Below are 16,645 nucleotides of genomic sequence, written 5' to 3'. Positions count from 1 at the left end.
AGCAACATTCTCAAAGTACTTTTGCAAACTAATTTCTTATTTCAAGTTTGCTACTTCAGTGTACTTCTTTCCACTTTACTGATTTACTTCCTTGTAGAAATTTTGAGCCTCAAGTTTCAAGCGGTGTTTAGTCAAAAAAGAGCTTACCAATGATTTACTGTACAGATAACTTTAACACAAAACTAAATACACAGATACTAATAGCAGAGATTACAACCTTTGGATGCTTACATCAATCTACACTGCCGGTGAACTACAAGCGGCACTGAAAATATTTTCATTCACTTCAATGCTTTACTTGTATTTCTGAAAGGAATATTCTCTTAGTGCTGTATCAGGGTGTTGTACAACTGATAATTATATGCGAAATACTTGCGCACAAAGCTGTAGCACTTTTTTTTAGTACAGGCAGCTTTACTGCTTTCCCTCGGGTTGCATTTCGATTTCAGTAATAGATTTATTCTTAATAATTCTAAGATGGGAATTCTTTGCATAAATTCACTATTTTCTTGCTGTTGGAGGTTTTGCTGTGTATACAACATGGCTGTTGCTGCATATTCAGACTTGTTGTTTGTTTCTTTGCTGTTTGACTGATTTATGATAAAGAGAAACCCATCACTTATGACAATTTTTCATTAATTCCATGGGATTTTTTTGGCTCAGACTACAGGATATTATCCTAAAATACTAGGAGAGGATGGTCAGCTTTCCAGCCTCTGAGCCGTAACCTAAATCTGGCATCCACAAGCTGTGCACGAGAGCGCTGGGCTGGCCAAGGCCCGGGCCTCACTCTCAAGCTGGCCCAGCTGCAGCAGGGGTGGGCTGGCCACTGCCGGAGGCCCCTTCCCCTCATGTTTAGCGATCTCCTGCCCACCCCACCGTCTTCAGTGGCCTTGCTTCCTCGCACCACTGGAGAAATGGGTCACGCAGGGGTCCCTCTGCCATCACAGGCCTACGGTGGGGGAACCTGAATGGCGCCAGGCTTGCATGAGCCGAGTCCTGCCCTAGCCATCAAGCAGGCCATGCCACCTGAAGCCCCCCGTGCCCTGAAGAGCAAAGCTGCTCGTGACTGAAGTGCTTCGTCTTGGCAGCCCTTGCTGCTACTGTAGACAGGGGCTGTGAGGTTGGGGGCCAAGCCCCTTCCCTGGGGCACTCGCTGCTGGAGATCTGGGTCCAGGCCGGGTCCCGGGGAGGCTCCCACCGCCCCTGCGAGCGGCGGTAAGCCTGGCAGTCGCCTCCCTGATGCCAGCCCACGGCGGGTGGGCTGAGGGGGCCGCGGGCCGGGCGGTTCTCCCAGCGGGGTTTCGAGGCCCAGCGGGCCGAAGCTGCCCCGGTCCCTTCCAGCCAGGCCCGGCGGGGCCGCGCCCGCAGCGGGAAGACGACTTCCCGGGTGCGCAGCCGCCGGCCGCCCTCCCTTCCCAGTCACCGTCAGCTAATCCCCTGCCGCCCGGAGGAGGCGCTCCCCGCGCCGCACGGCGGGCAGGGGCAGGCGGCAGCGGCCCTGCGGCGCCCCGCAGAGCGCTAGGACCCGGCGGGCCCCGGCCGCGGCCTCCCCGGGCGCCCGCTGCCGGCGTACGCGGGCCAGGAGGGGAGCCCGGCGGAGGCCTGCCCCGGCGCCCCTTCCCTTCCCCGCGGCGGGATGCGCTCGGAGGCGGCGCCGCAGCCGAGCGGCCTGGAGAGGTTCGTCAGCGCCGGCAAGGGCCGGGGGCTGCGGGCGCGGCGGCGCTTCGCCGTGGGGGAGCTGCTCTTCAGCTGCCCGGCCTACACCGCCGTCCTGACCGTCACCGAGCGCGGCAGCCACTGCGATGGCTGCTTCGCCAGGTAGGGCCGGGGGAGGCCTGGGGCGGGCCCGGGGGGCGGCGGCGGCCCGGCGGGCGGCGGCGGGGCCGGCCCCGGGGCGGCTTCTGGCGGTTCGGCCGGCCCCGAGGCAGCGGCGGGTGGGCCCGCCCGCGTCCCCCGGCCGTGGCCGTGTCAGTCAGCGGCGTGGCGGCCGCTGCTGGGCGGGCGGGCCCTCGCCTCGGCCCCGCGGCTGCGGGTCACGGCGGCAGCGCCCCGCGGAGGGTTTGCCGCGGGGCTCCGGGGGCCTTTCTTGGCAAAACCTGCCTCCTCCTCGGCTCGTGGTTCTCTGGCGGCAGCGCCGTGGCGAAACTTCCAGCTCAAAACTGGGTTTCCTTGCTTAACAGTTCAGGAAAAAGAAAGAAAGAAAAAAAAAAGTTTTGCTCGTCCCATGCTGTGGCAGTTACGTGGGGACCTGCATAACCTTGCTCTCACGGGGAGTTTCATCGATCCATCCAGTTCTGCAGTAACGTAATATTCACTGATGTTAGTGAAGTTTTGACAAGGGAGAAAGGGTCTGCGATTGCCTTCTGCATACTTTGCATTTCCATGGTGCGAATAGAATGTATATGAGTGGAATATATATATATATTTATATCTTTCTGTAATGAAACATACAGAAACATCTGTATAGGCGAGTGCGGCGTGCGCTGCGGGCGGGCCTGCTGCTGGGCCTTGGTGGCTGCCCGCTCTGGCAGGCTGCAGGAGGCTCGGGTTTTCGGGGGGCTCGGCAGCTGCCCTCCTCGCCTGTGTGGAGGGGTGGTTTGACCTGCTGCAGGTATTCCAGGGGTTGCCGTAAACCTCTCAACGTCAGCTGCTGCAGCAACAGAAAATGCACTTTAGGGTTATCATTACAAAATTAGGCATGGATGTGACACTGTGACGTGTCCCATCACACTGCATTTTTAAAAGGTATGGTACTTCCCTGACTTCTGGTAGCTTACTGAAGAATTGCAGTGCTTACCTGGTTATAACTCGGAGCAAATGTTAGTGTTTGCCTCAGTAAAGGAAAACAACTGTTGTACTTTTGCTGTTTTTATCAATATGTAAGTACTGCTTGCATATGCAGACTGAAGAATTATTACGCTCTAGTAGGTCTTTTCATCTCTTGTCCTGTCATCTTAACTCACTTGTGCTTTTCATTTTCTTCTGCTTTCTCTTGACCTTGTCCTTTTTCTTTTCTTCATTACACTATCTACTTATATGACTTTTTCACTTCATTCACCCTTCTCTTTGCATATAAGCACCTAATGTAGTCCTAGTGAAGTCAGTGAAGCGAGTCCCATTAATCTAAAGAACTGTAGAATTGAGGTGATTTTCCTCTCCTTCTTCACACCGGTGGCTTTTCCTAGCCTCTAAGTTTTCGTTTTTTTTTTTTTTTCTCTTGTGTGTAACTACAAATTCCCTTGTGCCAAAGAAACTGGCTGGCTTTGTTTATCACATCCAGAAGATTTCTCTCTGTAAAAGGACCAAAGAATACTTTCCCTGCTCCATTAATATGAAGTAATATTGTAGAGATAATAGTTATCTCATGGAATAGCTTTTAAAGGTCATCTCCAGGACCAGCCTATTTAAATGCTGCTTGTTCTCCATGCAAGTTTCTCCCATGGAGCTGTGGAGGAGCACAGTGATCAAGGAATATACTGAATGCAGTACCATAGCAGTTACAGTGGGGTGGTCTGAAACCTATTTCACACCAGGGTAATGAGGTTCCACTAAGAGGAAAGATATCTCAGTGATGTAACTTGATCTGCCAGTGCTCAAAAACGTGTTTTGTGTCTGTGCCCCATTGCATTGATGCTGAACTGGCACATACCAGGTTCTGAACTGTGCCGGTTGAACTTGCAAAGAGTGTTAGGAGGAAGGTTGTGGGCTCAGCCCTAGTCTTGGGAAGAGAAACTTTGCTAAGTGGTCATAAAACTGTTGTAGTGAAATGGGCAGAATGAGACTAGAACGTTGTATTTGCGCCTGATAGTATTTGTTATTTTAAATGCACAGCTATGCTTGAAGTATGTACTGTCAGCAAGTGGAGTCATGATGTTAGCCTGATTCATTCACGTTGTGTCTTCTACTTTGCACGAACAGTCAGAGGACATCAAGATTTGCTATGCTTTATGGACTCCGAATGCCTGTGACCACTGAAGTGTTGTACGCTATCATATTATACGAGGACACTCACCCATGTTTTGCTCCAATGAACTTACCTCAGTTTAAGACAATTTTTTTGCCACTTATACTGTGGTGGGTGTGTAGACATTTTAAAGTATTCAGTACTGCTGAGACATCGCTATTGCTGTCACACCAAAATGTCACGTGTTGGGTAACACATGCTCTGTTTTTGATGGGATCTGCTGCAACACATGCACCTTGAAGCAGAAAAGGACCTTCCTTGTGGCAGTTCCCTGTGTTGGGTTATATACAAATACAAAAAAAAGGAGAGCATGAGCCTTAGGTCACCTTAGAATACACAGATACCAGAGCAGAGGTTAGCAGAACAGTAAGAGGCTATGTGGTGACAAGAGATCAAACAGTATATTTAATAATGCAACATATTTTCTTGGTGTTGGGAGGTGGTTACTCACAAAACGATGGTCATGTTTTCTGTAACCGGAGAGAGAAGCAATGGAACTGGCACAGCAGAAGCGAAGGGTTAATATTGGCGAGCAAGTATACAGGGCAATTGGGAAGTTTGGATAACAAGGAAAAGTTAGCTATCGGTATGCATCATAGAGTGGCGAAAAACTATGCTGTTTGACAGACAGCATCAAATAACACGTTTCCAAACCCAGCAATTTATCAGGACAGCAAAGTGCTTTTGCATAATAACAGTTGTTAGGAAAAACTTGCTTTTGAAACTCTAAACAAATAAAAATAGTGTCTGCTATCAGAAGATGGGGTTCAAGCTGTAGTTGTAGTGTTCTGAAGAAAACATGGTTTTCATTATGAAATGCAAAATATTGTGCAAAAAAAGTGATACAGGATACATTTGTATTTCATTCAAATTTATGGAATAGAATAACTTCTGTTTTCTTTTTAAGGAAAGAAGGATTGTCCAAGTGTGGAAGATGTAAACAGGCCTTTTACTGCAATGTGGAATGTCAGGTATGGTAATGCAATTTGTGAGGATGCAGGGGGAAGGAGGGCGGGGGTTGCTGAACCTTTTTTGCTTGTGTTGCATTGATAGTCTCTAATTGTAGCTATGGTTAATAGTAGTCCAGTCAGTTTCAGCATCCCACAGATGCTGACCATGGAGTTGTGCATTGGACAATTACAGGATTTAGACATGGTCTGCATGAGTCTTTGAAGATCAGTAGCTTGGTACCACGGAGACTTTGATTAGAGCTGTCTGTCAGCCCACTAATTATGTCTGTGTTATTTCTTTCTTTAAGGACAAACCAGATAATTTAACATTAGCTCACTAAACTGGTAAGAGAGTCTGTGTCTAATGGAAAAATCAAGTCACTAAATAGCTATCTTAAGAGGTTTTTGTTGGGGTTTTTTTTAGAATCTTTGCAAATACTTTGGGTGGCCACAGCTGAGAGTAGTCATAACCATTTGAAATCTACCGTGCTTTCTCCCTAACTCACTCATTCTGACAACTTTTATTCTTTTTGTATACTTTATTTTCTAAAAGCCCCTGAAAATGGAATATAAGTGTGCACTAAAGTAGAGCAATATGAAGATATCCAAAATATTTGCATGCAGTTTAATTCAGTTTTTACTTCAGACTAGAATAAGCACCTTTCAAAAAAAAAAAAAATTGCCAGAACTAGTATCTAGCCTTTGTGGGCTGTCAACTTGATATAGAAGAATTATCCGGTGTATGTGTGAAAAACTGAACTGGATTGCTAGCTAAATAATGTAAGCTATGTGAGATCGGTGGTGCTGGGCACAGAGTATGGAACAGTGCTCATGAGGGATTTGAGTCACCAAAGGTCTGGCGTACAACTATGTGTTAGCTATAAATAATCCAAACCTTCTCCTACGTGGTAGCGTGCTGTTGAGTGTGTGGGTTGCATGCAAAGTATTCTCCATTTTCATTATCTGGACGGAGATGTTGCGGTTTGTGCTGTTCAGTTCCCAAGCACTTTGGAGATGGCTACCGCTTTTATTTCAAGGATGTGTCTTCTTCTCCCATTGCACAAGTTGCAAAGTGAGCCTGGCCTCCCCTTAGTTTTCCTTCTGTTGCCTCCCCAGATTCCTGCTTTCCCACAGTGTTGTAGTGAATTGTGGGTGAATCAAATGGCCTTTTGGTTTTGAAATACCAGGAGGACTCAAAATGCTTAAAAGAAGTAAGTTTTTTTTACAAAATTTGCAACAGTTCACAGAATATTGAAAGACTGACAGCTGGCAGTTGCTGGGAAGAAAGAGAACACTTACTGTATGAGCATTCTTAAGGCTCTTGAGAGAAATCTGGATGAGTTTTAAAGATAGTGTAGAGAAACCCCATGATTCATTCATGAGAAAGGCTTATTTGTAAGAAATGATTCCATATGACATTATTTCTTAGGAAGCTTTTAACTACATGAGGGAAGGAAATACTTGAACAAAGCAATTTATTGGCTGTTTAGCGCTTTTTATCTGAGATTGTGAGTTTCTTCTCTCACCATATAAAATTCACAAAGGTTTCTTGAGCAGGTAAGCAAGATTTACTGAAGCAGGAAAGCTCAGTGATTTGTGCCAGGAAAAACAGCAAGTAGATATCATGGTGGAAGTAGTAGAACTTATTTCTGCTGATCCATGGTCCTTTGCTTTTATCTCCAAGTCCCTTCTTCAGTCCCTCCCTTAGTGTCCTGACTTCTAGCCTCGACAAAGTTTATACTTTTATATTTAAGAAAAAGGAGGGTTTTTTCCTCTCTTTCCCCTCAGTAAAGTCTTGTACATGTATGGCCTTCTTAATTTGATTTTTCTAAAATTATTTTTTTTTGGTGGTCAGAATACTCTTTCTCTAGTGGGGCATATTCCCAGAATAAAAAAACTGAACTGCTCAAACTGAGTGTCCTTAAGACTGCAGGAGGTGATGCTCAGCAAAAGCCTGTCATCTACTAAGTTAATGAATTAAAGTCTTTTCTTCCTGTTGGTGCGTAGTGTGAAGCTTTAGATGTAAAGGCATTTTCAAGATGTTGTGATGTCTAGACAATAGTGTGACAAGCACAGGTACTAGCACTTCACTCTTACTGGTGATATGCATATGGCTTTTGACTCCCTACTTGATAGAACATTATCTTCCATGTTTTGGGCCCTTCTGAGTCAGTCTGATGAAATTTATGAATGTTGCTGAGATTGAATTCTTTGACATTCTTTCAAAGTTACCTTCAAGCATAATATTCTCTAGAAAGCGGTCTCCACTGACTGTACGTGCTGCACAGACAATCTGCACTGCATCTTCATCCCTGTCTTGTTCAAAGGCACTTTTCAGCAGTTCAGCAATTCTTTGTCAAAGCCAAAAAGGACATCAGTGCCTTGATACTGAACTTGTAACACTGGGATGTGCAATAAATGTGTCCCTTTTGCCTCCATAGATGTGAGACTTCTTCGTGCAACGCTGATAAAAGGGCAGAGCTGTACTTGAGAACTGTGATGGCATTGTTCATTTGATTTTTATTTTTTTAAGTTAATTTTCTCTGTAAATCCATGTTTTCTTTGCTTAGTTCAGCAAATTACATGTATCCAACAAGGACATGGTATGATTTTATATGTTGGTTAGTACCTTGTTACTCAATATAATTCAGTTTGACAAGTGTTTATCACATGAAATATACTGTATGGGATAGAAAACCAAATTTTTTGAGCTTACTCTTTTCTTACTTAAAGACCTGCTATACCACAATTCATAGGAATTCTTTCTAGTGGTGGGGAGAGATGGATCAGAAGGAGACAAGAGAAAAGTGCCAAAGTGTGCAGCAGGAAACAAATTTTTTTATGTCTCTTTCAGAATTATGGATTTTATAACTGCAGACATCATCCTCTCTCTAGTGTGTTTCTGTTTAATAAGATTTTTTTTTTGTCTTTCAGAATAATGTGGTTATTGAAAGTAAAGTTAGTGACACTGCATGTGTTTCCCACTCTGTTGAGCCATACAGTATCCTTGTTTTGAGGTTCGTAAAATAGTTTCCAAGCATTTAATGAATGAAGCCTCACAGCAGCCTTTGCGGCATTTCTTTTTTTGCAAATGGGGTATAGGTACACAAAGGTACATTGACTTGCTGAAGATCCCCCAAGTGGTAAAAGGGCGCGTCTCCTGCCATACGGCCAGGTGTCTGATGCATTGACCAAGTCCTGCTTTGCAGTGTAATTCCTTTGCCCTGGTCGCTGGGAAAGGTGGTGTCACACTGCAGTGTGAGGGACTGAACCCAGGGGAAGACAAAGTCTTGCAGTAATATAGTGGCTGATATGTTTAAGGCTCTCTCTATACGCACGCATATGCACTTAGGCTGGCCCTGGCACAGTTCCCTTAGTGCTAACGTGCCTTTGCCTGTTTTGGTCTGTTATTTTGCTTTTAAGATAGATAACCTTAAGTTTGACCTATATTAAGCTGGATGTTTGCATAGACATAGATTCAGTCTCAGATGCAGAGCACGTGAGAGTGGAAGTTGTCTTCGCTGCCTGTCCTTGCTGCCTTGAATGTTTTGTGGGTTAGTAGGATCTAGCCTGGGTTTGCTGCGTGTTTCTTTTCCCAGCCCCTAATCCTGTTCTCTTTTTAAAAGGGTTTGTGATTTCCAGCTGATTCATACTGTTCTGCTCTCCACTATTGCCTCCTCGAAGCACAGGCCTGTTATTATAGTAGTGGCTTTCAGACCCCATCTGCAGCTGTTTGGATCTTGACTTCTTAAATTATAATAATTTTAGTCTAACAGCAGGAGACCTGTGCTCCTTTTTTCTCCTCAGAGATTAGCTGCTGAAACACTCTGGAGAGAAATGTTTTAAGAGGGTTACGTGGTTGCAATTGTGGAACTGGTGAACTTGAACCAGCTACTGGAGCCCCTCTTTCTGTTATTACACATAGCTATTATTTATCCCAGACACAGTGGAGATCAGCTAGCCAAAGTGCAGAAAGAGTTGTTTTGGAACAATAAATATATTTTCGAAAAAATATTTATGGGCTTTTCTTAACATGTCACGTTAAAGTGTGCTGTAGTTGGTATTTCTGGAGTGAGGGAAACATGTATTTTTAACCAGCTAGTATGCCTCAAAATGTAGTTGTAGACTTGGAATTAGCATCAAGCAGATGTGTTTTAAATGGGACCTTGTAGAAATTGCCCACTCCTCTATGGTGAGCTGTAGAAAAAAATATGAAATTCTTGCTGTAATGATTCTGCACAAGAGAAATCTGACACTGCAAGACCCTGCTTAAGATTGCCTTGGGGAGGTGTCTGTCCCCCTGTCTGAAAACTTTCTCCATGTAATTTTCTTTGCTAAATGTCTCCTGTGAACCTTTTGGAGCTGGGGTTGTTTAGTGTGGAGAAGAGGAGACTGAGGGGAGACCTTATTGCTTTCTACAGCTACCTGAAAGGAGGCTGTAGCGAGGTGGGGGTCGGTCACTTCTCCCTAGTAATGAGTGATAGAACGAGAGGAAACGGCCTCAAGCAGCGCCGGGGAGGTTTAGCTTGGGTATTAGGAAAAACTTCTGCACCGAAAGGGTGCTCAGGCACTGGAACAGGCTGCTTAGGGAAGTGGTTGAGTCCCCATCCCTGCAGGTATTTAAAAGATGGGTAGACGTTGTGCTTGAGGACATGGTTTAGTGGTGGACTTGGCAGTGCTAGGTTAACGGTTGGACTCGAAGATCTTAAGTCTTTTCCAATCTTAACGATTCTATGATTAACCCACAGAAGTCAAATACCCTCTGTGGCCCAGCATTCGGTAAATCATGGTAGGGAAGGATGGCTGTGAGATGTGTGAAACTTACCTTCACTGCTTGGTGAAGGACTGTATCTGAGAACTTCACTGGATAATGTCAGACATCAGAAGTTGCCTCACTGAAATTTGATTAAAGAGTTGGATGCCATTTGAGCATAATTGGGCCTTAAGCTTTTGAAGAAGTGGGCTTAACCCCTACACTGGCTTGCCCAGCATTTCTGTCTGATGTCTGTGTTTCTTTTGATCAAGTGAAATACTAGAGGTTTTACATCCTATTGAAAAAGTCCATGTGAGGAAAGAGGTGCAAGGACATTTGTTTGGACTTAAGTCTTATTTTTTTTGAGTATTATGTTTTGTTGTTTGGGTTTTTTTTTATGCTGAGCTATATGTCAGTGTTCTGGGAATTAATCCAGTAGGCCCGGACGGCGGAATCATTTTGAAGAACTTGGTGGAGAAGATTGTTTCCATGCTTTGATGTGAAAAGCATAAGCTTTAAAGAACTTCCCTTCCAAAAATGTTGTCACTCACTCCTAAATGAAGGGAAATATACTGCAGATGCAATGAAAATAGGAAGAAAATATCATTAATGTAGCATTAGGGATTCAACAAGAACAATGCTACCTGTTATAATTCAGACTACTTATAGAAAACTGTGGAAAAGAATGCAAAATACAGTCCTGCTGTGATCGCAGGGAAAGCTGCTGTCACAGTATTTCCATCCCAGGTACTACTCAGTCATCAGTGCTCTCTCTTCTTGTGGTGTTTCAGGCTTTTATCTCATTTCACACAATTCAGCCGTATCGTGTCCCTTTAACCTTCCTACTAGTTCATATAACTCAGTATGATTCTGCCTGGGGAAAGATTTTAATTAACAATGAGTAAAGAATAAAGGGAACAAACGGATTTTAAAAAACACTGCTTTGAGACAGGCACTTGATTTTGCATTTTGATTTTTGGTTTTGTCAGGTAATCTCTCCTGTTTATTTAACCAGTGTGTATGGATGCGGGTCCTACAAAACTTCAGGTTCTGTGCCTTCGCTTCTTGCACACCCAGCAATCACACTGAAGCTGATGGGCATCCTGGGTGTGCAAGAAGGGGTGAGAGATGAGATCTCCCTCTTTCTCTCTTCTTAGCCTTTAGCCTGTGGATTCCTAAGCAAAGGCTATCAGGAATTTTCCAGAAAGAGGTCTTGGGGCATACATAGGAAACGGGCCTCTCGGGGGACGCATTTTGTAGTGTGACAGCTGTAGGAGAGTTGAGAGTGTAATTTCACATGACATGATTGCAGTGTGATATACTATTTTCGTTCTCCTGGTCTGTATTGCCACATCCTCTTAGAACATTTACACTGGAGCATATTTCAAGCAGCCTGTATGCAGGTTTTTTTGGAGTACTGTACTGAGATATCAAGGACAATGAATACCCTTGCAGTGTTGCACTGCTTCAAATCCTACATGAGGCTGGGGCAGGTGTTCACCTTTCTTTTCCTAATAAAATAAACTCCTAAAGCTGCCCATGCCCAGGGCAATCAAAATGACCATTTTCAATGGAAGAACTTTTCGATGTACTAACTCTGAAATTAGCGATCTTAGCTTTTGTTTTGATCTGCAAAACCTGTGAATAAGTGGAACAGCAAAGGCAGGAGACACTGGTGGTCCTGATTCAGCTAAGTATTTGAGGTGCCTTGGGTTGTCATGTGGCCTCCAGCTACAGCTCCCACAAGGCCTGCATCTCCCAGTAGACCTGTATCCTGTCTACTGGTCCTATGTAGATGTTTTAGATAGCCTAGGGTGTCTCAAATGGCTCTTGCCATCAGTGGTTAGGCAGCTGAGAGAAACTGTGTTTCTTCTCTTTCTGCCACTCAGTCACTCTGATGGGCTATATTGAATTTTTTTAAAATATTTTTAACTTTTTTTTTGAGTGGGCTAACACTGGGTCTGTGATACCGGATGAATCACAGTAAGGAGAATTAAGAACTTTCTGGAGGCTGCAAAAAAAATTAAGTTTTCACTTTCAATCAATTATAAATTTGTGGGATTTGTTGTGATTTCTTGCCTCCACTACCATTTTCCACCAGTTTAAATCTGGTCTGAAAACAAAACTTGATAGTCCCTATACAGGCGGAACACTATAGGTCTGTTCTAACACACTGCTATAAATGTGTGTCTGGGATGAGATATAGAAATAAACAGCTGTATTGCTTGAATATAGAAATAAGAATATTTCCATGTTCGAATAAATAAAATGAAATTTGATGCAGTCTGGGGACAGCCAGGCTCTGTGCCTGGCTCTGTGTGCCAGGCTCTGTGTGCCAGTGCAGAGTGTTAATCTGTGATTCTGTGCTCATCTTTGAAAGTTTCTGTTGCTTTGGAGGGAATCTGTAGGGTGCCAACAGCCAGTGGCTTGTGCCATCGCTCCAAGTGTTATTGTATGTTGAGCTAGGAATATGCTATACATTCTTAACTAAAAGGTGTTTGTCTTTCAGTGTGTTTTCATTGCCTAGCTGTACTCTTATTCTGCAGCATTTAAGGAAAAAATCTGATAATTCTATTCAGAAGGTCTGGTTTTGACCTTACATATACCGATTCTTACGGTGATTGTGAATCCATTGACTTCAGACGCATTACTCCTGATTACACCAGGGTCATCTCATAATGAGGGGCCAAGGTATTAAATGGACATGAACCCAATAAAGCCATCAAGCTCAGACCTACTCTGTCCTCACATGCTTGATCTGAACAATAAGAACTGGTGATTTATAAATCATGTTGTCTGTTTGCTTCTTCGTCATTTAATTCTTTTTTTCCATTGAATAAATGAAGATGTTCTGACCTTAACTCATCCCTTGTGAATTTGTTTGAAAAAAGCAGGATAGCTGTACCCCTTAAATGTGACTCAAGCTTTTGTTCAGATTTAGTGAGCGTCATCTTATTTTTTTAAAGGAAACACATTTCACTTGACCTCTAGGATCTGGCAGGACTTGCTGCATCCTCTTTTTCATCACTTTATCTTCATGGCTTATTTTTTTTTAATATTTTTCTACATTTTCAGAAGGAAGACTGGCCAATGCACAAGCTAGAGTGTTCCGCCATGTGCGCTTTTGGGCAGAACTGGAATCCCTCGGAGACCGTGAGGCTAACAGCGAGGATCCTTGCCAAACAGGTGAGCAGGAGGCTGGACTTGGGAGGTACATTCCTACTCTGGGTGCCAGGGAAGGCAGGAAAATGAAAATTGACCGACAGTAACTGTCCCCGCAAAGCACATACATACTAGCTTCCTGTGTACAGACGGGTGTAATGTAGAGCATGAGCAGCTGAAGGAACTGACCATCAGACCACTGCAGCAGCGTCGGGGCCACCATAGTCCAGCTGGAGACTTTTGGGGGAAGATGGCAAAAGGCTGGTGAGGTTTTAAGCTGTGTAGCTGTACCTTTTATGGTGAAGGTACCGTTTAACAGAGTCTGGAAAAGTTTACTGATAGTTTCACAGTGTGCATGGTGTTTCAGCCTCCATTCTAGTAGGCTGGAGCTCTTGGTTACGTGTGTGGGCTAGCACCAAGGCCACGTTGGTGAAGAGAAAGAAGAATGAGACTTGGTATATGTGGTTAAATTCTGAGCAACGCTCCTAGTGTTATATGCCTGCAGACAGTGACATCTTTATGAAGCAGTTGTCTGTTGTACTGCATAGAATTATGTAGTGTGTAACTCCCAGTACATTTGTGAGTCAAGAACACCTCTGAGGTATTCGGGTTTAAATGTTTACGATTACTGGAGTTAACTGGTGAACAACAAAGATTGAGAGAGAACCTCAGGCCCTTGGTCTTTGGAGAAAAAAGATATTATTAGTAAGGAAATAAGATTGCGATGTCAACCTCCAGTTCAGTGTTCCCTAACTATATGGGTACTGAGGATAACACAAGTGCTTACAGGGAGGGGACGGGATTCATGAGTTTCAAGGTTATTATGATGTGTATCTTTGTAGACCTCTAAACTCTCTCTGCAAAAACAAATCCTCTTTGAAGCATATTTGTGTGATTGAGGTCTGCTTATGTGACAAGGGCAACCTGGATACTGTATGTAGTGAGGATTTTGGTGGCCTGCTGGGAAGGTAGGTGCATACTTGCTGTGCGTGTAGATGTGTGTGTGCGTGAATGTATGTGTGTGTGACTTAATTAAGGCATGGTTTAGTGGTGATCCACAAACAAAATCGAATGTTTAATGACAAAAAGTCATTGGAATAAATTTGTGCTTTTATCGCTTACAGGGAGGGGGGAGAACCCTACATGTCATATAAAAGCTAAATATGCAAACCGTAGTCCCTGAACCTCAGCTGCTGGGCCACCTGCAAAGCCATATTTAATGGCCAAGATTACAAAGAAGTGGCCTTAGGCCAACAATGGAGCATTGCTTTTGAACTCTGTCAACAGTCAGTTTATTCACTTTCCTCAAAGCGAAGCCTGTCTCCTGCCTGCTTGCTATTGTTAGCAGCTTTCTGGGTGTCTAGAACAAAGCAAATGACATATTTAAAATACTGTTCAGTTTATGTATATAAATTTGATAGGAGTTAATCTTTGGCTGTCTAATTTGGTGGAGAAAGGATATTTCTATGGCTTTACTAAGGGTAGTCAATTTAACTCATTGCTGTTCATCAACTTCTATAAATTCCATACAGTGTGGATTTGGGTTTGTTTTACAGGTAGGAGTTGCCAGCTTATGAATGAGTAGACAAAACTGCCTACTTAAAAGATTAAAATATTTTCATGTTGCTTTTTTCCCCATATTGCTAGAAAACTCACCCTGAAAGAACACAGTCAGAGAAGCTGCTTGGTGTAAAAGAGTTTGAATCACGTAAGTAAAAAAGGCTTGCAGGTAAACAGAGGCAGTTATCTATATGCATGATCTGTTTTACCCCCTGGCCCCCCTCCATCAAAACCTTTCAGAGCATCCCACTCCTGTTGGAGGAAGGGAGTAAACAAAGAGAATTGTGGTTGCTCGTTTTTTGAAAGTGCACTGCTCTTCTTTCTTTCTTTTTTTTTTTTTCTTTTTTTTTTTTTTTGTTACTTGCGGGGGCTGTGAAACAAGGGCGAAAACCTAGACAGAATTAATTATGTAGCGTAGATCCATCTCTTGGCTTTTCTGGTACTCTAGTGTCTTTTGAGAATTGTAATGTTGTAAAATTAAAATAGCTGGTATTTGTTACCAGGAGGCATAAAATCAGAGACAGCACAGTTGCTTGATGGTGACAGTGACTAAGGGGCTAATTGCAGAACCCTCTGGACTGTGCTTCAGTATCTGTCACTGCCAGTCAAATCTGACATGTTATATATGATTGTGTTGAAATTCCATGTCCTAAATGCTCCAAAATAATCCAAGGAAGGAGATGAGGCAATGGCTTGCTTTTAACTGGAAGGCTACTGTTTACGTCCGGTGAGGCAGAGTTAGAAGTTGAGCAGCTAGAGGACTAGTAACCATCCTGGCATAGTTTTTACTGCTCTGTTGTTTCTTTCTTGGTGCTGGGGGTAATATACAAGGAGACAATAGGTTTGTATATTCATGTTTCTGACTCTGATGGTTTCCAAAACCCTTTGTAAAATGCTGAATAAATGCAGTCATTGCTAGGACTTGAGGCAGCAGAGTAACCATGCATAGCAAGATTACAGTCTTATTTGGTTCCTGGACAAAAGCTCCTGTCACAGTTGTTGGGACAACTGGGGAAATAAGGGGGAAAAATGCCAACATTTGACTTTGCCTAAGGCAAGGATAATTTTTACAGGTAGGTTAGTAGGATTAAGGTTGAGGAGGATGGGTAAGTGCTGAAGTAATTTCTGTATATTCTTCTGCATTGCAGCTTGTTTTCAGTAATTTATTTATTTGGGAGCTACAAGGCTGAAATGATTTTCTCTTGCAATGTCCCCCTTATCCTCTAGGAGCCCTTGTTTCGTTTCTGGTTTTGTTACTGAGAACTCCTTGTTCCTTCTGCCTTGTTGACTCTCCTCATCTCTTAGCACACTTTTGGCATGTTCAGCGGTTGCCTTACTCTTCGCAACACGCTGCACAGAAGAGGAAAAGGCACCTGGCTGTCAGTTGGAAGCTCAAAATTTCTTATTTCAGATTCGTCCTAATTCTCATCAAATTGTCCCATTTCATTTTCCTCAGTGTTTTTTGTGACTCTCCTGTCATTCGCATCTGCTCTTACAAATCATTTCCCCCTTCTGCCACTGTTTTACAGCCTTTTCTCTTCCTGCATGTTTTTCTCTCCGCTAGTATTTTCAGTGGGAGAGGGGAAACTGATGATCTGCTGGCTCTCTTAGAGCAGGAGTGAGCTGGTGACATTGCCAGTGTGAGAGAGGGAATTAGGAAAAAAACTTTCCAACACTCTGCTCTTGAGGAGAGAGAAGGGACCAGAAGTATATGGTCGGTCACCTAGCTTGCTCTGCGTGGACCAAGCAGAAAAACGATTCAGTGGCCACAGCTTTGGCTAGAACCTGTTGTGGACCTGATGGTAAATCTCTGAACAAACCCATAAGGGAATACACTTGGCAGGTGTGCTGGGACATTTCCACTGATGTTCCTGCTGTCCTCTGTTATCCTTAGATATCTGCAGGTTAAACGCACCTCTGTTGATGGTTGCCTTCCGGCCCATGGAGACATGGGCATTCTCAGGTAGCTCATAAGGTCGTGTTAGACTGCTGAGGGTAGCTACCCACAGTTGATAGGCTTCTAGAGAGCCAGGGCTGCCTGGTCTGTTTGCTAGGGTTAGTGAATGCATTTTAAACACTGTGACCCTTCTCCCAAGAAAGGGAAATTTGTGCCCAATTACCTGCTAATGTAAAGATGTTAGAAAATACTTTTTAATACTGCATGTTCTTGTAGTGCACCTGTGGCTTTGGCAGAAGCAGCATTACATTTATGGAAGAACAGACACTTCGTGCAGTACTTCCAAGTAGCTGTTC

At 43.9% G+C, this 16,645-nt stretch overlaps 1 protein-coding gene across 4 annotated transcripts in view; it reads left to right on the top strand.

The window, feature by feature from the left end:
• The first annotated feature begins 1,450 nt into the window (after positions 1–1,450).
• SMYD2 (SET and MYND domain containing 2) overlaps positions 1,451–16,645 on the top strand; it is a 34,559-nt gene continuing 19,364 nt past the window's right edge. For 2 of the 4 annotated variants that reach the window (XR_015708190.1, XM_087774524.1), the window contains exons 1-4: positions 1,452–1,821; positions 4,875–4,938; positions 12,746–12,856; positions 14,480–14,540. Coding sequence is in view for 2 of the 4 variants with exons in the window: in XM_087774524.1 (XP_087630650.1) it covers positions 1,640–1,821; positions 4,875–4,938; positions 12,746–12,856; positions 14,480–14,540 (418 nt within the window). In the remaining 2 variants the exon portion in view is untranslated. Of the gene's footprint in view, positions 1,822–4,874; positions 4,939–12,745; positions 12,857–14,479; positions 14,541–16,645 lie in introns of all 4 variants that reach the window. The other 2 variants (XR_015708191.1, XM_087774525.1) reach the window with 2 other exon arrangements.

This window comes from Nipponia nippon, unplaced genomic scaffold (genome assembly GCF_047370975.1).
Source record: "Nipponia nippon isolate SJK-2023a ecotype South Korea unplaced genomic scaffold, ASM4737097v1 scaffold_4, whole genome shotgun sequence".
Lineage (NCBI taxonomy): Eukaryota > Metazoa > Chordata > Aves > Pelecaniformes > Threskiornithidae > Nipponia > Nipponia nippon.
Note: the sequence above shows the minus strand (reverse complement) of the source record. Positions and strands in the feature narration are given on the sequence as shown.